Source organism: Convolutriloba macropyga, chromosome 10 (genome assembly GCF_964194025.1).
Source record: "Convolutriloba macropyga chromosome 10, txConMacr16.3, whole genome shotgun sequence".
NCBI classification, from domain to species: Eukaryota; Metazoa; Xenacoelomorpha; order Acoela; family Convolutidae; genus Convolutriloba; species Convolutriloba macropyga.
The window spans coordinates 27,174,209-27,199,208 of record NC_134477.1 but is presented as its reverse complement, the minus strand read 5'-3'; the positions used below and the strand labels follow the sequence as shown (position 1 = coordinate 27,199,208).

The following is a 25,000-nucleotide window of genomic DNA, read 5'->3' as shown; positions in this document are numbered from 1 at the left end:
TCATTGTTACGATATCGCTAGTAAAAATATAAGTAAAATCATTTAATAAAAATGGCCGCGCATTTTTATTGTAGTCATGAATAACACAAACTTCCGGACAAATACGGAAGCAAAATATGTGTTTGATTGCAGTAAGCAGATGAAACCAAGCCATAAATTGTCCTATGGAAAAATGAATCTTAAGCAGCCAAATACATATCAGCATATTCAACTATTTTTCTGATTCTATAAAATAAAGATTTAATTCGTTGTTTACCAAACAAGCAAACTTTCATTTGATTGATGACCTTACAAATGTATTTTAATCTGATCGAACCATTTCAATCTTCGATAAGCATAAGAAAGTTTTATTTGTGATACACGATTATAAAACATCAACTTTAAGTCAATGAATGATAAACATGGTGGCAGGGGTACGTGGATTGACTGAAAATTTAGCGAGCTTAAAAATTGGGCGCAGGTTCTAATGCTCCAGAAAATAATTGTTACAGTATTACAATGTTTGCCTCCTCAGCGGTTTTCGTTATAGGTAAATCCACAGTCTGGTAATGCTCTAAGAATACTGCATCTGAACCAAGTGCCCTCGCATTGAACAGTTTAGCCCCTTACTGAAAACTCAGTAACAGCTTGGGAGGTTGTTCGTAATATGAGGGTCTGTAGGTAGGTTCACTATGGCTCTTCTGTAGGTTTCTACTGTTATTTAAGCATAAGAGACCGTCTCAGTCACTTGTAAATTCAAAAATTTACTGAGAAATTAAAGGGAAAGATAAAAAAAAGCTCAGGAGCACTTGCTTTAATCTTGAGAGCTATTGTACTGAAATTATTCTGATAGTCGATTCAAAATTGTTCAAGTTATTATTATTATAGCCTTGTATCACAAGGTATCTAATTTTATAAGTACTTGCAAGCCTTTTGTCTCAATGTTAAAGGTGCTCATATAACTTGCTCGTTGGTCAATAGAATTTTGAGTCAAGAAAATATTTTCTTTCGTTTGTTAAAGGCGACAGCGCTTATTACTGTTGAAATACTGAGTTTGTTTGTTTGTTTGGGGGCTAACGAGTTGAATACAGACTTATTCTGAGTACCCATAAGAGTTTCCAGAACAGCGGTAGATTTTGATTACTGGGAGCATTTGGGTTTTATTTGAGTAATGTGAGGGCAAAATTATTAGCACTTGGTTGTTATTGTCAAATTTGTAACACTCAGTTTTCTGCTGATTTGTTTGCCGGTAATTTTGTTTCTCTTCCCCCTCTCTCTCTCTCTCTCGCTCCTTCTCTGTGTGTGTTCGCGCGTATGTGTGTTTATGTATGTGTGTGCGTGTGTGTGTGTGTGTGTGTGTGTGTCTGTGTGTGTGTGTGTGGTGTGTGGTGTGTGGTGTGTGGTGTGTGGTGTGTGGTGTGTGGTGTGTGGTGTGTGGTGTGTGGTGTGTGGTGTGTGGTGTGTGGTGTGGGGTGTGTGGTGTGTGGTGTGTGGTGTGTGGTGTGTGTGGTGTGTGTGGTGTGTGTGGTGTGTGTGGTGTGTGGTGTGTGTGTGGTGTGTGTGGTGTGTGTGGTGTGTGTGGTGTGTGTGGTGTGTGTGGTGTGTGTGGTGTGTGTGGTGTGTGTGGTGTGTGTGGTGTGTGTGGTGTGTGTGGTGTGTGTGGTGTGTGTGGTGTGTGTGGTGTGTGTGGTGTGTGGTGTGTGTGGTGTGTGTGGTGTGTGTGGTGTGTGTGGTGTGTGTGGTGTGTGGTGTGTGTGTGGTGTGTTGTGTGTGTGGTGTGTGTGGTGTGTGTGGTGTGTGTGGTGTCTGTGGTGTGTGTGGTGTGTGTGGTGTGTGTGGTGTGTGTGGTGTGTGTGGTGTGTATGGTGTGTGTGGTGTGTGTGGTGTGTGTGGTGTGTGTGGTGTGTGGTGTGTGTGGTGTGTGTGGTGTGTGTGGTTTGTGTGGTGTGTGTGTGGTGTGTGTGGTGTGTGTGGTGTGTGTGGTGTGTGTGGTGTGTGTGGTGGGTGTGGTGTGTGTGGTGTGTGTGGTGTGTGGTGTGTGTGGTGTGTGTGGTGTGTGTGGTGTGTGTGGTGTGTGTGGTGTATGTGGTGTGTGTGGTGTGTGTGGTGTGTGTGGTGTGTGTGGTGTGTGTGGTGTGTGTGGTGTGTGTGGTGTGTGTGGTGTGTGTGGTGTGTGTGGTGTGTGTGGTGTGTGTGGTGTGTGTGGTGTGTGTGGTGTGTGTGGTGTGTGTGGTGTGTGTGGTGTGTGTGGTGTGTGTGGTGTGTGTGGTGTGTGTGGTGTATGTGGTGTGTGTGGTGTGTGTGGTGTGTGTGGTGTGTGTGGTGTGTGGTGTGTGGTGTGTGGTGTGTGGTGTGTGGTGTGTGGTGTGTGTGTGTGTGTGTGTGTGTGTGTGTGTGTGTGTGTGTGTGTGTGTGTGTGTGTGTGTGTGTGTGTGTGTGTGTGTGTGGTGTATCTTTTGAGAGCGCGTGTGTGGGTGGGCGGGTGTGAATATGTATCTGTAGGTGTGTGTATGTGTGTCCGTTTGTGTGGGTGTTTTTGTGTGTGTGTGTCTTTGCGTGTGTGATGTGTGTGTGGGAGGGTGTGAATGTGTATCTGTGGGTGTGTCTGGGTGTGTGTGTTTTGTGTGTGTGTGAAGTGTATGTGTCGGAGGGCGGGTGGGTGGTTGGGTGTGAATGTGTATCTATGGGTGTGTTTGTGTGTGTGTGTGTGTGTGTGTGTGTGCGTTTGTGTTTTTGTGTGTATGTGGTGTGTGTGTGTGTGTGTGTGTGTGTGTGTGTGTGTGTGTGTGTGTGTGTGTGTGTGTTTGTGTATGTGCGTGCGTCTGTGGGAGGGTGTATATGTTTATCTGCAGGAGTGTGCATTTGTGTTTTTGTGTGTTTGTGGTGTGTGTGTGTGTGTATGTGTGTGTGTGTGTGTGTGTGTGTGTGTGTGTGTGTGTGTGTGTGTGTGTGTGTGTGTGTGTGTGTGTGTGTGTGTGTGTATGTGTATGTATGATGAGCAGGTTACACAATTTTAAGCAGCACTGGTGAGACTCAATATCTTGTGGACAACGTGTATTACTATACACATTTTTGATTTCGTGTTGTAGTGTTGGGCGTTACCACAGCTGTTCATCCTAGAACGACTGTTTGGAATGGATGCGGTATCAATTATAATAATTGAATTCGTCTTGCAATGTATACAGGGAAAAAAAGGAAAAATTACATCTAATCAATAAAATGTACAAACTCCTACAAGACTGGGCCGACTAGAAAGCCAACTAGAGGCTTGTTGAAGGCCGCCCATAAGGACGCTATCAAATATAACTCATATGCACTTACTTTTTGGAACTTCAGCATCAAAGTTTAAGCTTTCTCTCAAGCGTGAACAACTATATTCTCAACTCACCAGCGAGAAGGCTACTTCAAAAGTGGAGTACTCGTAGTTCACACCCAAGTCGAAAGTCGGTCGCGGCAAGTGAACATTCACACCTGTTACATAATGCACCAGTTTCAGATCAGCTTGCAGGAAGGTTGTATTGTCAAAATCACTTTTCGGAATTTTCCATACAAACAGCATGTTCTCCGAATAAGTAATTGGGTAATCGGAAAATTCCACAACATTGCAACCAAATATTGTTGGCTGTGTGACGTAAATAGGACTGAGCGTGATCAAATCTGATTGCGTAACAGACCAGCTCCAAATTAATTCGTCGGGGTCAAAAATAGTGGCAAGGCGAGACAGGATATCATATGAGGTCTGACCCCTGGTTAAAATAGGCAAAAACAGAAAACACAAAAAAGCCCCAGCAGGCGCAATAATTCTCATTTTTAGGCGAAAAAAATGAATTTTTGATTTACAGCTTTTGAAATTTAGAAGATGTTTTTGTATGTTGTTATCATTGTTACGATATCGCTAGTAAAAATATAAGTAAAATCATTTAATAAAAATGGCCGCGCATTTTTATTGTAGTCTTGAATAACACAAACTTCCGGACAAATACGGAAGCAAAATATGTGTTTGATTGCAGTAAGCAGATGAAACCAAGCCATAAATTGTCCTATGGAAAAATGAATCTTAAGCAGCCAAATACATATCAGCATATTCAACTATTTTTCTGATTCTATAAAATAAAGATTTAATTCGTTGTTTACCAAACAAGCAAACTTTCATTTGATTGATGACCTTACAAATGTATTTTAATCTGATCGAACCATTTCAATCTTCGATAAGCATAAGAAAGTTTTATTTGTGATACGCGATTATAAAACATCAACTTTAAGTCAATGAATGATAAACATGGTGGCAGGGGTACGTGGATTGACTGTTCGTAATATGAGGGTCTGTAGGTAGGTTCACTATGGCTCTTCTGTAGGTTTCTACTGTTATTTAAGCATAAGAGACCGTCTCAGTCACTTGTAAATTCAAAAATTTACTGAGAAACTAAAGGGAAAGATAAAATAAAGCTCAGGAGCACTTGCTTTAATCTTGAGAGCTATTGTACTGAAATTATTCTGATAGTCGCTTCAAAATTGTTCAAGTTATTATTATTATAGCCTTGTATCACAAGGTATCTAATTTTATAAGTACTTGCAAGCCTTTTGTTTCAATGTTTAAGGTGCTCATATAACTAGCTCATTGGTCAATAGAATTTTGAGTCAAGAAAATATTTTGAGTCAAGTAGAAAATATTTTGAGTCAAGTAGTAGTAAAGGAAAGTGACTAGAACATCAACGGGGGGGGACGGACAATTTTTGCAATGCACATCTACAACGGGGTGGGACACTTTATAGGTTGCAAAAATTGTCCCCCTCCTTTTTTGACCAAAAATGGAAAACTTTTCGGTTGATTTTAACTTTGTTCAATTTGTTTACAAGCTTGACCCAGTTTTTGTAACGACTAACTGTTTGCTGCGGGGTCTGTTTGCTGCGCGGTCTGTTTGTTTGTTTAGAACAGTGATATAAATTAAGCACTGCTATTGCTAGCATTGCGATTACATGTTTTGTGTATGATAAAAGTATTCAGATCCAGTTTTTCATATTTGAGAATTTACCGCTAATGGGCGTCGACACTTGCAAAAAGTTTTGAAAAATGGCGTTGAAAAATTTTTTTGCGTTTTTTCGGCTTTAATCAACGTAAAAATATTTGAAACATGTTTTTTGAGTAAAAAAAGTTGTCGGAAAAAAATATTTCAAATTTTGAAATCTTTGCCCTATAGGAGATCAGAACTTGTAAAAATTTTTGAAAAATGGGGTCGAAAAATTTTTTTTGCGTTTTTTCGGCTTTAATCAATGTAAAAATGTGTGAAACATGTTTTTTGAGTAAAAAAAGTTGTCGGAAAAAATTTTTTCAAAAATTGAAATTTTTGCCCTATAGGGAGGACAAAAACTTTGCCCTATAGGGAGTTGTGAAACACGTTTTGTGAGTGATAAAAGTGGTCAGAAAAGATTTTATTGGAATTCGAATTTTTGTCCTATAGGAGGACAAGAACTTTTTTTGAGAAATAGGGTCCAAAATCTTTGTTGATTTTTTGTCTCTATTAGATGTGATACGGTGTTAATCATGTTTTGTGCATCAACCACACCCCAACCAACACGCCCAACCCACCAACACCCGACCACATCCCAACCAACACGCCCAACCCACCAACACCCAACCACACCCCAACCAACACGCCCAACCCACCAACACCCGACCACACCCCAACCAACACGCCCAACCCACCAACACCCGACCACACCCCTACCAACACCCCCAACCCACGAACACACACGTCCAACCAACCAACACACATGCCCAACCCACACGCCCAGCCAACACACACACACAAACACCCAACCAAGCTTCAACCCACACGCCAAACCCATCACTGCATATCAAGCAAAATAATTGTAAATTACATAGCAACAATAATGACCTAAAAATTATTCTTTATGCAAATTTTGTGCATAAGCACTGTCATGTTCTAGATTATATGAAAGTACATATGCACAAAAATATGCAAAAAGCCAAGAGGAATAACATGAACGAACCAACCTTGCAGGTGGAGATAAATTGCTTCCTTGATAACTGAAAGATATGAATATATAAACTTTTATATATCACGCTCAATCTTGTTCATCAGTTTGTGTGTTTCGCAAATAAACGTGAACACATCAGTGCTCTAATTTTTGTTTTTAAATGGCAGAGCCAATGAGATGTAATTAAGTAAAATATTTCAGCATCTTTATGCAAATTTTTTGCGTATGCACTTTCATATGCCAAATAATAACTGCAAGTTTGCACCCCAGACCCTTCCTCATGAAAAATGAATAAAGCGAAGGCTTGGTTTTCAATTAGTGTCAATACATAACGAAACATAAGTCAAAATTAGAGTAATTCTTTGTTATTGTGTTTGCTAAACCTTGAGTATTTCAACGAGTTTGTATATGTTTGTCTTCCGTTACTCGTTTCCTGAGCCACTTTTGCAATTTTAGTGATTCTCTACTGTGATGATCGTAATTTTTCTGTGACAAAACCATTTCTTGTCTTGGTGTTTTTGAATACTCGGAAGCAAAATTTACTTCGAGGATGCTCGGATTTGTTTCGTTTTCGTAAGCCGCATTTCAACCTTTTTGATTTGGTTTATCGACCAACCGCTACCACGTGATGAAAAATTGTTCAACGCTATTATTATTTGCTCGGTCATTTCAGAGAAGCATTCGTTATTTAATCAAGGAAACTCGACCCTTTGCGCTTTCGAATTTGCAAAGATTGTTATATGTTCAACTGCAGCTTGTGAAGTTTCTTCATCCACTGGTTTTGTAAGCTCTACAGTTGCACAGAATTGAACTTGGGTGTTCAATCGAATGACATTGTCAATTTCGTTTTGTTTACCGCGCATGAAGCTGAGCAAATCAATATCATTATTGTCCACCGAAATGTCATATATTTTAAGAACACCACCAAAAGCCTTCTCAGTGGCAAAAATTTCACCTGATGTGTCAATTTTTGCGTCCGAGTTCCATATTGGTAAGCCATGAACTTTATTCATGTGTTGCACATAGGAAGAGTCACCAACAAAAAGTTTATTGCAATAAAAACAATATCGGGGTCTGAATGAGAGATGCTTTTCTCTCATGTGATTTTCCATTTCAATAACCCCACTTCTTTCATAACCGCATGCATGGCATACAAAGGAATTATTTTCTTTGTACTGTTTATGGACTGTTTGTTTGTGACGTCTGAGACTACGCTTGTCTGAAAATTTTTTGTTGCAAATAGTACAAGTTTCGGTACTCATTGATATTCCTTAGTTTCAAAATTAAATTGAGTTGTGATATTAAAAAAAAATCCGCTAGTGCCGTCAGTCGTTTTGAGTCGTGTTTGGTCAGTAAAATGCGCAGGACATTAAAACAACGTTTAATATGTTAGAGTAAAAGTTTCTAAATTTATGTTTTAAAGAAAGCCGAAATTGAGGGAATTAAAACAAACTAATACGAGTGAATACGCAAAAGACAAATGCAAAATTGTGTATAGCACAATTTACAATTTCCTGTTGGGTCATTCTTTTGGAAAGTGGTTTTATTTAAAATTTGTTTATTGACTCAGTTTTCTTTGCTCTGCATACACAACGAAACTAAAATTGTTGCTAAGACTCTTATGTCAATAATAAAACGGTTCTCATGTTTGCCAAATTATTGTTAATTAGACAAGAGATAAAGCGATAAATTTTAGCGTTTGTTTAATCAACATAGTATTTCCGCTATTTGAAAACCTTATTGTTAAAGAAAATAGAATCTTATTGATAAATTATTGATTGCCAGATTACAAGGATTTCCAACAAAAGTCAAATCAAATGTTTACTTGAAACAATTTGTGTTGGCTAGCAAAGTTATCATGATGTGTATTTTAAAAGGTTTGCTGTCATCGCTTTCTCGTAATTGGTTAAAGATCATGTTCGAACTTGATCAATGAAAAGCATACATGAGAAATAATTAATTTTAAAGCGATACAAAATTAAAACAACATTAAAACAACAGAATGTAGAGCAAGTAATATATTTTTTATAGGCGAGACAGTTTGATTACCTTCTTTGATGGAGCATAACAATTGCTTAGAGGTGGAGTCTCTTCTTCATCAGAAAAATTGTTCGACAGTGAGGGAAGCTGCTTTTCAGGCGTTTTCGTCGAATCTTTATCCGGTTGCGATACAGTTTTCATATGTCTTCTTAGGCTGCGCTTATCCGAGAGCGTTAGATGACAGATTTTACAATCGACACTATTCATTTTCGTTAGTTCACACTTAAACGTTTGTGGAACAAGGAAAGAAAACTAGCCAAAGGCTAAAAATTTTGGGACAATGCCTGACTTTTCAAAAGATTTTAGATATTTGAATCAGAAGCTAAAGAAAATAGTTGTCGTGTGTTTGTAAAGTTAAGGCAAAAAGCAAATGACAAAATCAAGTATTGGGTTGTCACAGATTTTCACAACTCTCTAACCCAATCAGAGTGCGCGTATTGTTTATTTACTTTTGCAACTGAAAGCTACTGCTCGGCAAACGTTTTGTTTACATTTGCAACTGAAAGCTACTTCTGAGCAAACAGTGGGCCTCTAGTCTCGCAGACCGTTGTGCCAATAACAGAGATTCAACTGTTTACCTGCTTTCCTGCTTTTTGTTTGCTCAGTGCAGGTAGGTCAGTCTGCGGGGTTATTTGTTTACCCCAGTTTTGTTTTATCACTAGTATCGCGTACTAGTATCTGCTGAAAATTGTTTACTGATTTTTTGTCATGATATGAAAATACCCAAGCTTCAGCTGGTTTTAATTCTACTCTTTTTACTTTTGTTTATTTGCTTAATACAATCTTTCATCCACTTGTTTGTTCAATGTCTGAATTTTTCTGCAACGCTTAATTCCTTCTTCCAAACATTCATGCTATGTTTGATGCTGAGATGAATCATTAGTGAAAATTAAATTAAGAACTAGTTTAAAGAAGTAAACACAAAGTTCATACGTTGAAACACAGTAATCAGCCAAAAATAAACGGTTCAATATGTACAATGAGTTTGACGAAAGTTTGTTTTGTTTAGAGCCGAGATAACTTGATCACCTTCTTGACTGGAGCGTAACACTGATTTAACGGAGGAGTTTCCTCGATGCTAACGTCATCCGAAAAGTTTTTGGAAAGTAAAGGGAGACTTTTTTCCGGAGTTTTCATGTCACTAGGCGATTGAGATTGATCAAAACTCCAAAAATCTGATATCTGCTCAACTTCTTCTAGCTGTCCTAGTTGATTATGTTGTTCGCTTTGTCAATATTTTGACATCCTGCTTTTTTGTTTGAATGGGAGTAATACATTCATAATATCGATGAGCATATGGAGACTCTTCTTGTCTTGGTGATTTTTCTGGCGTTTTTGTAACATGAAATAAATCGTTTTGTTTTGTGTATTCAAGTATTGGTTCAATGTAATTAACTGGAACAATAAAGCTGTTTTTTGTGTGCCATAATTGAGTCTTGTCATCAAAGCTTTCTTTCACAAGGACAATATTTTTGAAGTTGTGACACATTCGCACAAGGGTTCTAGTACCTCGCCCACTTGTTTTTGCAATTTCTAAATATTCAGCAGCCATATTACAGGTGATGGATAAACAATTGAGATGTTTTTACTGATTTTCCGGATTTAAGCGGTAACAAAGCAAACAGTTTTCTTTCGAAGGAAAGTTTTATAAAGACTTAACAGCAAAGTCTAAAACCAATTCTGAGAACAAGAGAAATGAAAACTTGTTTTTATATGATATGGAACTGAATGGAAAAGCAGGATGAAAGCAAATTCTAGAAGAAGGTTAAGTAACAAAAGACTTGCAGTAATGTAATAAAGAGCCAAAGAACTAAAGAATTTTCACACAACTTATATTGATCAACAAGATAGAACAATGGCGGAAAGATTGAAAAAATTGTTGCAGACCGATTTGTTTATTTGACTTAATCATTTCATCATTATTCCGTCATGTCTATAAATAGAATTATGTCATATTGACCTCCGTTGAATTGGGGTGCTCTCGGGAAATATAAATAGACTCGAGGAGGCGAGCTAATTTATCCATTGCTAATGAAAATTTGTCAGTTTTTAGATTTAAAGTTTGGGACTTGTAAAACTGTTTTCCGCTATGGCCTTTATAATGCTTGGCCCGGCGATGTTGCATTAGTGAATGGAAATTTTTAAATTGCCTCGGACAATTGTGACATTGAATGGGTCTTGATTCAGCAGGGTATATTTTTTCCGATCTTTTGAATTTCATATTTCGTATAAACGTCATAGCTGATATAGAGGAGTATAAATTTGTTTACACGCTAGGGTCGGTGGGTTTGTTTGCTCAGCTGTTATCTTGTCTAGACATGTTGGCGTGGGGTTTCAAATTGTTTACATTCCAATAAACAGTAACTTATTAGTCAATCATCATTTCAGATTACTTTGATACAGTTTGTCTCAATATATGCAACATTATGGGTAATGTTTTGTCGAAGGATGCTGAGTACAGTGACTTTCATTTGGATCTCTCGCTCAATAAAAAACGGCTTGTTAGGGCTGCTGTTAAGAATTATCATACCACTGGCACCTATTATCCTTGAAATTGTTCAAACGTGATAGTGAACAGGTCGACTGGGATTTCAATCAAAAAATTACAATTTCGGCGCCAGAGTTTCGGTTGATATGTCAGAACATAGAAAAACTAGAACAAATGCTTGATCAACCAGTTGGCTTGATCGACTCACTTCTAAAACCGGATTCAACTGATGACTCGAAGCGTCCAGCAAAACGGGCTGGCAAAACACCGACTCAGCGCCAAAAGAAGACACCAAAAACATCTGTAACAGTCAATGAGGAATCGGAATAATTTCTCTTATTACTTTTGCTTCCTGTCATTGTTTATGCTTTCATAGTTAGTTCATTAGCTTTTTCTTTTTCGTTCGTTATGGTTGAGGCAATGTATGAGAACAGTCCCGCATATTTCAAGAAATTTCAAAAACGTTTCAAGTACAATATTTGTGAGACGGAACCAAAACTTGAACACACAACAATTGAAAATTATGCATATGGTTATCATTCATCTGCTACAGTTATCGAAGGTTGTACATTTGACTCCAATCATTATCATGTTATGTATGAATTTGGTTCGCAGGATGATAATTTATTCGATTCTCTTTATGTACCTGCGGTGATACCGTGTCTCGTTAACTGTTTCAAATTACTTATTCAGCCTACGCAAAAAGACTTTGTTAAGCGCGGTGCAATAATTCCACGACTACATGTTGCTGATGAGTACCTTTCAAAATCAACTTCTTCTTCAGTTACCAAGAACCAGAAACAACTTCCAGCACCTTTGAGTGAGGCAACAGCGAAATCTATTAGTACTTTTAAGGCCAACAAACGTTCTTCTACAGTCCCTGATGTAACTATAAAACGATTTTGCCAGCTTATGCTAGGTAAACACTCCTCAACTCTTTATCAGATAATGGATATTCTGCTGAGTGGCCATGGGAGTTTTGTGCGAGAATCCTCAAACAAGGATGCTCGGATTTGTTTCGTTTTCGTAAGCCGCATTTCAACCTTTTTGATTTGGTTTATCGACCAACCGCTACCACGTGATGAAAAATTGTTCAACGCTATTATTATTTGCTCGGTCATTTCAGAGAAGCATTCGTTATTTAATCAAGGAAACTCGACCCTTTGCGCTTTCGAATTTGCAAAGATTGTTATATGTTCAACTGCAGCTTGTGAAGTTTCTTCATCCACTGGTTTTGTAAGCTCTACAGTTGCACAGAATTGAACTTTTTGTGGTTGAGTTTGGGTGTTCAATCGAATGACATTGTCAATTTCGTTTTGTTTACCGCGCATGAAGCTGAGCAAATCAATATCATTATTGTCCACCGAAATGTCATATATTTTAAGAACACCACCAAAAGCCTTCTCAGTGGCAAAAATTTCACCTGATGTGTCAATTTTTGCGTCCGAGTTCCATATTGGTAAGCCATGAACTTTATTCATGTGTTGCACATAGGAAGAGTCACCAACAAAAAGTTTATTGCAATAAAAACAATATCGGGGTCTGAATGAGAGATGCTTTTCTCTCATGTGATTTTCCATTTCAATAACCCCACTTCTTTCATAACCGCATGCATGGCATACAAAGGAATTATTTTCTTTGTACTGTTTATGGACTGTTTGTTTGTGACGTCTGAGACTACGCTTGTCTGAAAATTTTTTGTTGCAAATAGTACAAGTTTCGGTACTCATTGATATTCCTTAGTTTCAAAATTAAATTGAGTTGTGATATTAAAAAAAAATCCGCTAGTGCCGTCAGTCGTTTTGAGTCGTGTTTGGTCAGTAAAATGCGCAGGACATTAAAACAACGTTTAATATGTTAGAGTAAAAGTTTCTAAATTTATGTTTTAAAGAAAGCCGAAATTGAGGGAATTAAAACAAACTAATACGAGTGAATACGCAAAAGACAAATGCAAAATTGTGTATAGCACAATTTACAATTTCCTGTTGGGTCATTCTTTTGGAAAGTGGTTTTATTTAAAATTTGTTTATTGACTCAGTTTTCTTTGCTCTGCATACACAACGAAACTAAAATTGTTGCTAAGACTCTTATGTCAATAATAAAACGGTTCTCATGTTTGCCAAATTATTGTTAATTAGACAAGAGATAAAGCGATAAATTTTAGCGTTTGTTTAATCAACATAGTATTTCCGCTATTTGAAAACCTTATTGTTAAAGAAAATAGAATCTTATTGATAAATTATTGATTGCCAGATTACAAGGATTTCCAACAAAAGTCAAATCAAATGTTTACTTGAAACAATTTGTGTTGGCTAGCAAAGTTATCATGATGTGTATTTTAAAAGGTTTGCTGTCATCGCTTTCTCGTAATTGGTTAAAGATCATGTTCGAACTTGATCAATGAAAAGCATACATGAGAAATAATTAATTTTAAAGCGATACAAAATTAAAACAACATTAAAACAACAGAATGTAGAGCAAGTAATATATTTTTTATAGGCGAGACAGTTTGATTACCTTCTTTGATGGAGCATAACAATTGCTTAGAGGTGGAGTCTCTTCTTCATCAGAAAAATTGTTCGACAGTGAGGGAAGCTGCTTTTCAGGCGTTTTCGTCGAATCTTTATCCGGTTGCGATACAGTTTTCATATGTCTTCTTAGGCTGCGCTTATCCGAGAGCGTTAGATGACAGATTTTACAATCGACATTATTCATTTTCGTTAGTTCACACTTAAACGTTTGTGGAACAAGGAAAGAAAACTAGCCAAAGGCTAAAAATTTTGGGACAATGCCTGACTTTTCAAAAGATTTTAGATATTTGAATCAGAAGCTAAAGAAAATAGTTGTCGTGTGTTTGTAAAGTTAAGGCAAAAAGCAAATGACAAAATCAAGTATTGGGTTGTCACAGATTTTCACAACTCTCTAACCCAATCAGAGTGCGCGTATTGTTTATTTACTTTTGCAACTGAAAGCTACTGCTCGGCAAACGTTTTGTTTACATTTGCAACTGAAAGCTACTTCTGAGCAAACAGTGGGCCTCTAGTCTCGCAGACCGTTGTGCCAATAACAGAGATTCAACTGTTTACCTGCTTTCCTGCTTTTTGTTTGCTCAGTGCAGGTAGGTCAGTCTGCGGGGTTATTTGTTTACCCCAGTTTTGTTTTATCACTAGTATCGCGTACTAGTATCTGCTGAAAATTGTTTACTGATTTTTTGTCATGATATGAAAATACCCAAGCTTCAGCTGGTTTTAATTCTACTCTTTTTACTTTTGTTTATTTGCTTAATACAATCTTTCATCCACTTGTTTGTTCAATGTCTGAATTTTTCTGCAACGCTTAATTCCTTCTTCCAAACATTCATGCTATGTTTGATGCTGAGATGAATCATTAGTGAAAATTAAATTAAGAACTAGTTTAAAGAAGTAAACACAAAGTTCATACGTTGAAACACAGTAATCAGCCAAAAATAAACGGTTCAATATGTACAATGAGTTTGACGAAAGTTTGTTTTGTTTAGAGCCGAGATAACTTGATCACCTTCTTGACTGGAGCGTAACACTGATTTAACGGAGGAGTTTCCTCGATGCTAACGTCATCCGAAAAGTTTTTGGAAAGTAAAGGGAGACTTTTTTCCGGAGTTTTCATGTCACTAGGCGATTGAGATTGATCAAAACTCCAAAAATCTGATATCTGCTCAACTTCTTCTAGCTGTCCTAGTTGATTTTGTTGTTCGCTTTGTCAATATTTTGACATCCTGCTTTTTTGTTTGAATGGGAGTAATACATTCATAATATCGATGAGCATATGGAGACTCTTCTTGTCTTGGTGATTTTTCTGGCGTTTTTGTAACATGAAATAAATCGTTTTGTTTTGTGTATTCAAGTATTGGTTCAATGTAATTAACTGGAACAATAAAGCTGTTTTTTGTGTGCCATAATTGAGTCTTGTCATCAAAGCTTTCTTTCACAAGGACAATATTTTTGAAGTTGTGACACATTCGCACAAGGGTTCTAGTACCTCGCTCACTTGTTTTTGCAATTTCTAAATATTCAGCAGCCATATTACAGGTGATGGATAAACAATTGAGATGTTTTTACTGATTTTCCGGATTTAAGCGGTAACAAAGCAAACAGTTTTCTTTCGAAGGAAAGTTTTATAAAGACTTAACAGCAAAGTCTAAAACCAATTCTGAGAACAAGAGAAATGAAAACTTGTTTTTATATGATATGGAACTGAATGGAAAAGCAGGATGAAAGCAAATTCTAGAAGAAGGTTAAGTAACAAAAGACTTGCAGTAATGTAATAAGGAGCCAAAGAACTAAAGAATTTTCACAAAACTTATATTGATCAACAAGATAGAACAATGGCGGAAAGATTGAAAAAATTGTTGCAGACCGATTTGTGTATTTGACTTAATCATTTCATCATTATTCCGTCATGTCTATAAATAGAATTATGTCATATTGACCTACGTTGAATTGGGGTGCTCTCGGGAAATATAAATAGACTCGAGGAGGCGAGCTAATTTATCCATTGCTAATGAAAATTTGTCAGTTTTTAGATTTAAAGTTCGGGACTTGTAAAACTGTTTTCCGCTATGGCCTTTATAATGCTTGGCCCGGCGATGTTGCATTAGTGAATGGAAATTTTTAAATTGCCTCGGACAATTGTGACATTGAATGGGTCTTGATTCAGCAGGGTATATTTTTTCCGATCTTTTGAATTTCATATTTCGTATAAACGTCATAGCTGATATAGAGGAGTATAAATTTGTTTACACGCTAGGGTCGGTGGGTTTGTTTGCTCAGCTGTTATCTTGTCTAGACATGTTGGCGTGGGGTTTCAAATTGTTTACATTCCAATAAACAGTAACTTATTAGTCAATCATCATTTCAGATTACTTTGATACAGTTTGTCTCAATATATGCAACATTATGGGTAATGTTTTGTCGAAGGATGCTGAGTACAGTGACTTTCATTTGGATCTCTCGCTCAATAAAAAACGGCTTGTTAGGGCTGCTGTTAAGAATTATCATACCACTGGCACCTATTATCCTTGAAATTGTTCAAACGTGATAGTGAACAGGTCGACTGGGATTTCAATCAAAAAATTACAATTTCGGCGCCAGAGTTTCGGTTGATATGTCAGAACATAGAAAAACTAGAACAAATGCTTGATCAACCAGTTGGCTTGATCGACTCACTTCTAAAACCGGATTCAACTGATGACTCGAAGCGTCCAGCAAAACGGGCTGGCAAAACACCGACTCAGCGCCAAAAGAAGACACCAAAAACATCTGTAACAGTCAATGAGGAATCGGAATAATTTCTCTTATTACTTTTGCTTCCTGTCATTGTTTATGCTTTCATAGTTAGTTCATTAGCTTTTTCTTTTTCGTTCGTTATGGTTGAGGCAATGTATGAGAACAGTCCCGCATATTTCAAGAAATTTCAAAAACGTTTCAAGTACAATATTTGTGAGACGGAACCAAAACTTGAACACACAACAATTGAAAATTATGCATATGGTTATCATTCATCTGCTACAGTTATCGAAGGTTGTACATTTGACTCCAATCATTATCATGTTATGTATGAATTTGGTTCGCAGGATGATAATTTATTCGATTCTCTTTATGTACCTGCGGTGATACCGTGTCTCGTTAACTGTTTCAAATTACTTATTCAGCCTACGCAAAAAGACTTTGTTAAGCGCGGTGCAATAATTCCACGACTACATGTTGCTGATGAGTACCTTTCAAAATCAACTTCTTCTTCAGTTACCAAGAACCAGAAACAACTTCCAGCACCTTTGAGTGAGGCAACAGCGAAATCTATTAGTACTTTTAAGGCCAACAAACGTTCTTCTACAGTCCCTGATGTAACTATAAAACGATTTTGCCAGCTTATGCTAGGTAAACACTCCTCAACTCTTTATCAGATAATGGATATTCTGCTGAGTGGCCATGGGAGTTTTGTGCGAGAATCCTCAAACTCTTTTAAACCTTTCAATTTTGTAAAAATTGATACTCAAAAAAATGTTGTTGTTGTTTCAAAATTAAAATAACTTTTACTTCATATGTTTTACAAAAGCTAGCAACTCTAATTCATTTACATCAGGTATGAATGGAAATTTCTCACTATAAAAATAATGAACAATATATATGCAAAATAAACCACAAAGCTGGGAGTCTGATGATTGCAATGGAGACTGAATGTCTCTTCTATGTTCCATGATATCCATCATTATCTCCAAGTCTTTACACTGTTGTAAACGGTTGAAAATATCCTTGTAGGTAGTCAAGGGTAGAGCCAATGGATCCGCAAAATATATTATTGGGTATGCATATCGTTTAGCTAGCACTACCCAGTTGGTTCCAATAGAGTTGGATCGTGATGCATTAACAATAATAAATGTGTTGGTTTGCAAGTTCAGAGGAAAATTATCAGCGGCATAAACCCCTCTGAATTTGAATTTGGGGTGTTTACACTTTTTCACTTGAAGATGAATTTGGTCTTCGTCCATAAGTATGTGATCATGGGAAGAGCGTTTTTAGATGCGTTTCTTGCAGAGTCAATGTAGATAGTAGATTCATTTTCCCCAAGAAAAAATATTTCAACATTATGAGCTAACGCTGCATCGAACTTGAGCTCGACAGACAATGATGAATTTATGAGCTCTGGATGAATAAAGTCATGAGTTGCCTCTTGAGTGCTGGTCAGATCAAATACCTTTATATAATGGTTTGCGAAATCACTCAGAGGTATTCCATGGCCATTTTCTACATAAGCTAATGCACTCATTGAATTGTAGTACAACCTCTTGTTGTCAGTTGTTGACATTGGAGTTCCAGCCATTGCAAAACCATTTCGATAAATGGTTATCTCTCTTAAACCAAATGTTTGATAATGGAATGGATTAGCGGTGTTGGTACCGATGAATGCTGTACCAACGCATAATGCAACAATTACTCTTCTGATTGGCTCTTTAGTGAAAATATCCTCATGTTTCCAGCTTTGTTGGCCTGTTGTAGCCAAGAATGTTTTGGTAATTACTTCATTGTATCGGTAAATTGCCGGAGTTTTCAATAATGTCTTCTCAATTGCACCTACAACATTATCTGACACCGTCATCTTCCTGATAAATAAATTAGCCTCATCTATTTTAACCTTGTAGTGTTTCGCGGTGTCCTCACTAATGACGGCAAAGTCATCTTGAGATCTTCTCATTGAAATGCGTAAGGTAACTCCACTAACCAATTGTTTCTCACATGAAAAGAAATCAACCGCCAACTTTCCATATAATGTTATGCGTACGGATTGTCGCACTGTTCTTTTTCTTATATCTGATATTGCTGTTGGAATAGTGCCCGGGTTTTCCTCATACTCGTAACCCTGACATTTCAGCCATGTTTTCTTTGCGTCTGTCCCATGAGAGAATTCAGTTTCTATGAAACTTTTGTGTGCATAGTGCCCATTAGCTGTTGAAATTTTGATACCATTTGCAGAAACAGTACAGTTGGCGAAAAGTGAATGAAGGATATTATTAGCAAAATATGGAAGATCACTGGCATTAGCGTCACCAGCTGTGTAGCGCAAATCCGTTCCATCTGTTTGAAGTATTCGACACTTGATCTCCAGGTAAATTTTTTGCAAGTCAATAAAATTGTTGCGATCACCAACAACTTCAAATTCCAATGATGATCCTGAAGGCGAATAAAGCGGTCCTGTTTTTTGCTCGAATGATTGATCAAATGTTACCAGCAAAGGTGGTTTTTCAAATAAGTCTAAAGAACTGTGAGTGGCTTCAGATGGTATCACAATATTAGTTCGCATTTTTCACTCGCGAGAAAAAATCCAGACGACTCCTTTTCGGACGGGGTTGTTGAGAAATGATTCTTCTAGTTGAGATTTTTCGTTTTTGTTTTGAACGAGGTCTCGTGTATTGTCGCCTTTTTCGTCTAATTAATTTACGGCCTGATGCAATACGTGATTGAAGAGATCCACCTATTTGTTTGCGAGCTGTTTTTGCTACTGTACTTTTCAGTGCTTGTTTTGCTGACTTTCTTTTGGTTGCAACTTCTACTAACTCTGGTGCTCCCTGAACCAATAAATCACGACCAATCTTTTTCGCTGCGGGCCAGAGAAATTTGCGTGCTAATGGCAGAGCAACTCTTCCAATACCTGCAGCAAGGGCTCCAAAACCGCTGCCTCTTTGTCTGTAGTGTCCAAAAAAATGCGGCATTGATTGAGATGCTTGATTGCTGTAGTATGTCTCCATATCAAATAATTTTTTGAAATTTTAAACTGACTATAACTTTTCCGGTACCAGTAAAAGGAATTATTTTTCCAGTTTCGTTTCTCAACTCTACCTGGATGTTCTGAATATTGTTTGATAATAATGGCTTGTAATCCAAATTTGTATAAGACTTATAGTGTATGGGTGTCACTGTGTTTATGCTACCGTTTCTCAAACGTCTTTCAGACTCAATGATTTTTATTACAGGAGCTCTCACATCACCAATGTTTTGATGTTCAATTATATCAATGTATACAAATATTAGCTGTGATCCTCAAGTGATATCAACTGGAAAATATCCAACATGTCTGTTCAAAGTGTTGCCTGCTTTTTCTGACTTGTAACCAACGTGAATAAAACCAGGATTCGAAATATCTCTTATTCCTTTAAAACCAGGAATACTGGGGACTTCTTCATCTTCAAATGACAAACCTTCGTTAGGCCCAAATTTCAAAACTAACTTTTGCGTCACAGTGTCAAAATCATAGTCAAAGTTTTTCACTTGAGCGATTCGAAAAAATTCTTCCAGAAGCTCTTCTGAACTGTTGTATATACCTTTGCGAATTCTTCGAAGTTGTCCAGTGCGGTTATGTGAAGCATCAAGTTCAGCGCCAGAACTGACATATGCAACTATTTCGGCTGAGTTTATATTGTTGATGTTTGATGGAAATGATATTGAAGCAAGGGCAACTTGCCAATCTCCATCTAACTGTAATGGTTGGGCGAGTTGATTTCGAAACTTGGCCATAGTATTATTTGTAAAAATTCCCATTGATGCATTCGATATCAAATCAATAGTAAATTCATTATTAATACTCATGTTTAGTCTTCGACAGGAAGGACGTTCACTTGGACTAATTCTGGTTCATAAAATTTACCTTCAATTATAACGTTGTTTGCGTCTATAAGGTTGTATGTTGGTGGACTAAGGGTGGCAACCTTGAATACTGTGAAGACTTCGTCTGTGTAATTTTGTTTATAACCTTTCCTAAATGTTTCGTCTGGCTTTGCAATCCGAACCAGGTCTCCTTCTTCGTATTTTGGCTTGTTCTTTTTTGTGCTAATTGCTAGGGATATTAGAAACGGTTCATGTTTTTTGAAAGTTTTATTAGGCGCAAGTTGGGTAACACGATTAACACGACTGTTTATAGTATTTATAAACTGGGGCAATTGCTTAATATAAGTCCAAGTCCAATTTTCCTCCAGGTATTTGTGAATAATGTTTTTGATTGATCGAATATTCCTCTCAGCAAATGCCGACTTGGTTTCGTTTTCGGTTGTATATAAATGAATCTCATTCTTTTCACAAAATTTTTTGAATTCACCTTTAAACTCGGATCCCTTGTCTGTCCAAACTCTTTCTGGTTTTTTCTGTTTGATCATTTTTTTGAACGCTTCAACAGCGTCTTTTGCATATAAAGCCTTCATTGGTTGCACTCTAAGATCGCGATAAAACATCAACAGCCACCAGTAAATATTTGAATCCGTTGTTGTGTTGGACAATTTTATCCATATACGCCACATCGACAGACCAGATTTCGTTTATTCTGTATGCAACAGCTTTTAGTCTCGGAAAAATTTTTCTGAATTGTCTGTATTTTGTGTATGGGGCTTTCGACTGAAGGTATTGAACCACTTTGGATCTTGGTAAACCACTGGCTTTCTTCAAATTAGCTATGCTACCAAAAGCTGCACTACCTTTTGTGTATAATTTGTTCAATTGTTTAACGTGAGAGGAAGTAATTTGTCCACGAGCTAGACGGTTGGATTTCGTCTTTTGCATCTTCAAAGCTTCCTTCATCGTCGCCAGAAGCTTTTGATTCTTCTGTTCTCGAGACTCCTGAATCTTCGTTTTCTCGTTCATCCTCAAACAACTGTAACTTTTCGTTTAGTGATAAGGCAAGAAATTTTTTTGCGTATGTATTACAAGTTAATTGTGAACTGATATCTAGAAAGGTCAGGACTTTGTAATGTTCAAGTGAAAGCTTAGATGATGTTTGTTGTAGATTGTAAAGAAAATCTGCGACAAGAATTCCCGTGCTTGACTTATTAACCATTAGTCTTGATGTCTGATCAAGTGATAGAGATTCTGACTCTTCCATTTTTTCCAATATTATGCTCGCTTTTTCAAACTTTTTTCTGTCAAGGTGTTTAATATCTATCAAAACTCGCTCCCTGAGTTCAGTTGAAATTTTTGTATGAATTTTGTCATCTCATTCAACTCATCTTTGATATTCTCCAAAATATTATCGGTCTGCTGTTGCGTGTCTTGTTGCGTGGTAGAAGGTGCTGGTGGAGACTTGCTTCTTTGCAACAGTGATATTTGTTTTGCTTTCTCTCGGACATTTTTATTGTTGAGAAGTTGAGCAATTTGAGGTTGTTCATTCGCATACATTTGGCGAGGAATTAGCACAAACTCTTCAGTGTGCATTTTGCTCCAGAAAAGCAATACAAGGTAACGCAATCAGTTTAATTAGACGAATTCCAGAATCTGATCGAAAAATTTTGATTCTCTCACTTTTTTCAACTCGCCTGTCTGCAAGTTTACGTAGTGGTTTCTCGAATTTTTTTAATTCAACTTTATTGATTGGTACAACTCCAGAGAGTACGTTCATCACATAGTCACTCAAGAACCAAATGAAATCGCCTGATGTAATATTTCTATTTGGGCCGTGTTCTCATTCCTCTTATTTGCCCATTGCTTGAGCATAAGCAAATGTTTCTTTTTCATTTGTAATTGTTGTAATGACTGCTTCAGGGGACGAAATGTAAAAAATAGAAGGATCCGGTCCAATTAGTTGCGATGAAAAACGTAAACCCTGACTGGTTTTTGGGTCGAGATCAATCATCAAATGTCCAAAGGGCTCCGCAGTTGCTAGTTTGTATGCTTCTTTTATCAGTTGGAGACAATTCAACTGTTTTCCAAGATATTCAATTTGTTGAATGTCACGAAGCGACTTGAATAATATTATGTGTATTGTATTCAGATCAATGGTTCTGGACCATTTGCTTTGATGGAACAAATTATGCTTGACGTTTATAACATGTAATTTGCGATGACGTCCTGAGGTAGCTATTTTTACAAATTCTTTATCGTTGAAGATTTCTTCACATGAATCGTCATAGATAAGTAGACAATGCGATAGATTTTTTGTTATATCAAAGCCTGAGTATTTTAGAAACTCAATCCCTGGTATAACTCGTTGCATATCTTTGAAAAGTGGTTGGAACTCTTTGTAAAAATAATAAATTTTTTCAAAGCGTGGATAAAAGGTCGAACCTTTTAGCATTCGAAATAAGAGTTCAGTTTTACCACAACCACTTGGTCCTACAATAAACATGAATACCCTGTCATGTGTAAGAATAATTTTGTTCATAGTTTGGGATTAGGTAAAATGTAAACAACTAAACTCGATAAGAGAGCAATCCAAATTGATTTCTCTTCACAGCTTTCTGATAATAGAAAGAGCATAGAGAAGCAAAGAATGATCATTAAGACAATGATACTAACTTGAACAAAAAATATTACTTCGGACCTTGGTACTGTTGAATTTGAACAACAACGCCATGGGGGCCTCTCTTTGTTGTTCACATCAAATACTAAATTACTGATACCGGCGTCAGCCTCGTCTCTTTGATTCATTGGAAAAAAAAATCAATTGAAAAGTGAATTGAAACAAGAATGATATAAAATGTTAATTTTTTGAATGATTCACTGGGCAACTGTTTCATGTACCAGAACTCAAATAAATTGAAACCTTTAATATGACTTTTTATCTCTAGTTTATAACAAACTGTTGATGAGTCATTTTCCTCGAACGATGGTTGATTGAAAACTTTTTCAACTTCGGGGTGCTCCAAGACATATAACCGAAACTCATTCGGCATCTCATTTAGTGATAGCTCACGTTCTGCCGGTGATTTTTTCAATCTAAATTGAGGAACTTTTTTGTCCGCCCATTGCTTCCAACGTGGGATTCGCTGCTCTTTGGGGCAATGCATAGGCTTCGTGTTTGTTTTGTTCATAGCCATAATTGAACTGATTCCGATGTTCTCGAGCTCTCTGTTTATTTTTTACGTACAGTTGGAAGTGGTAGAAATTATCTATCACGGGCAGGAACGCCCTAATGCTGTCTAGCTCGTCGGGAGAAAGAGTAATGGTTGCAAAATAACGTTTTGCTGCTGCGCTATAAAGCGGGTTGTAACGCGGTTGTTGTGCTGTGTTTGGCTTATTGTTGATGTCGTACATCATAATTTAGTGCAGTAAACTTATCATACGATGTACTTAATTTAATCAGTGTACCCATTCCTGAGGGGCATGTGCATAAATCATTATTACATCACATGCTTGTCTGTTGCTACCATTTTCCCACAACGGGAAAACATTGTTCACATTTTATTTGACTTCTGGAATAACAGTTGAGTTATTCTTTCATTCTCTTTATTTTGCTTCTCGCGTACAGTTGCCCAATTTAATTTATTCTTCATTAACTGTCTTTACAATCCGAGTAAAGTAAACATTAGTCCTTACGCGATTCGCTAAGCGAATTCATTTGGAATTTGTGTAAAGCGCACTCGCCGTGCAAGTAGGACATAGAACATAAACACAACTCGCGACTCAAGATCAAGTACGCAATTCTACTCGCGTACGACATGGCGCAGTCAGCAGCTCAAAAACGAACTCGACTTGGCATTGAGCCATTTTGGGATAAACCTAGTGTAGATCCGCCACTGAAATGGGAAAAGTGGCAGATGCAGGCCAAGTTAGCGCTTCTTGCAAAGGAAAATATCACAATAGACACTTTGTTGGAACCAAAACCTGAAACAGTACAACTACCACTTGAACCGATCTATGAGGTTACGATGACGGGATCATCGGCACAATCGGAGCGGGAAAGAATGGCGAGAAACGCTCAATCAAAAATGAATTGGGAAAACCGGTGCCAGAGACAACTGGAGATAGGAATAATGTGCGGAGACAAGCCATGGGCGCAAGCCGATCAAAAAACTGTGTCAATGCTATACCTCAGTTTGGGCACTGAAGGACGTCGAATTGTCTGTAGTCAAAACCCACACCTCAAGATGGACAGTCTCTCAACAGCAGAACTTTGGACAATCATGGAAACAGCATTTAATCGTCAACGCAACATTACATTCGACAGATATGTCCTCCTCACCACGAAACAGACAAGAGGAGAGACTATCGAACAATTCTTCGGGAAATTGAAAGAACTTTCTGAAAATTGTGAGCTCGGAAGTCAGGAAGACACCCTCATTAGAGACTTATTTATTGCAAATATGTTAGATCCAGAAATTCAACGGGAATTGCTGCGAGAAACCTTAGAACCAGCCCAAGCATTACGTTTGGCCATAAATATGGAATTAGGCCAAAGAAACCAGCTACAAATTACAAACTCGCAATCTGCTCCGCAAGTTAATGCAATAATTCCTCAACGAACGTTTCGACCACCAAATCAGAGACCAAATACATCCAACTTTACTCGATCACCAAACCAACTATGCAGGAACTGTGGCCTAACTTGGTCAGCTAATCATAGAGTGAAAAGCATTGCGAGAGGCAAGACTTGCAACAATTGTGGCCTTCAAAACCATTTTTCGCGAGTGTGCAGAAAACCAAAATCATCACCAAACAAACCTAATCGCTCTAATGTTAACTCTGTTGAAGAAACTACAACTGACCAAACAGTAAATCCCATACAAATTATGAACTATAACCCGCAATGCGAATCGGATTACGACAGCTCAGATGACAATATGGTCGCCAGCATCGCAAGTACCGCAATTCAGATTGAACCAAAGAACACTATCCTACAAATTGGTAACAACCATGTTGGACTTCTCATCGACTCCGGCAGTGTGTGCAGTATTTTGCCTGAGTCTCTTGCTTCAGAAATTGTGGATAATTCTCCCCTTGCTCGATGGTTGATGATAGCGCCTCCCCAGGAACTCAAAACATTTTCCAATGAACCCATAAACGTGATAGGTATGATACAGGCACCAATTGCGAGCAATGGATGGCGACTTGAAGAAGCTGAATTTGTAGTAGTTCGTGATGGACTAAAACCACTAGTGGGAAGAGATCTATTTGACGCTCTTGGAATTTCAGTAAATCAAACCGCAAAACCGGAAGGTACAATGGTTAACACTATCACATCACAATGTCCATTCAAAACA

At 37.5% G+C, this 25,000-nt stretch overlaps 2 protein-coding genes across 2 annotated transcripts in view; one reads left to right on the top strand and one right to left on the bottom strand.

Annotated features, from left to right (window-relative positions):
* Positions 1-3,538, bottom strand: part of LOC142347976 (uncharacterized) — a 25,768-nt gene extending 22,230 nt beyond the window's left edge. Inside the window, exon 1 of the mRNA XM_075399142.1 lies at positions 3,368-3,538. Coding sequence (XP_075255257.1) covers positions 3,368-3,538 — 171 coding nt within the window. The remainder of the gene's footprint in view (positions 1-3,367) is intronic.
* Positions 1-25,000, top strand: part of LOC142347846 (uncharacterized) — a 176,361-nt gene that overhangs the window by 74,295 nt on the left and 77,066 nt on the right. The window lies entirely within an intron of this gene.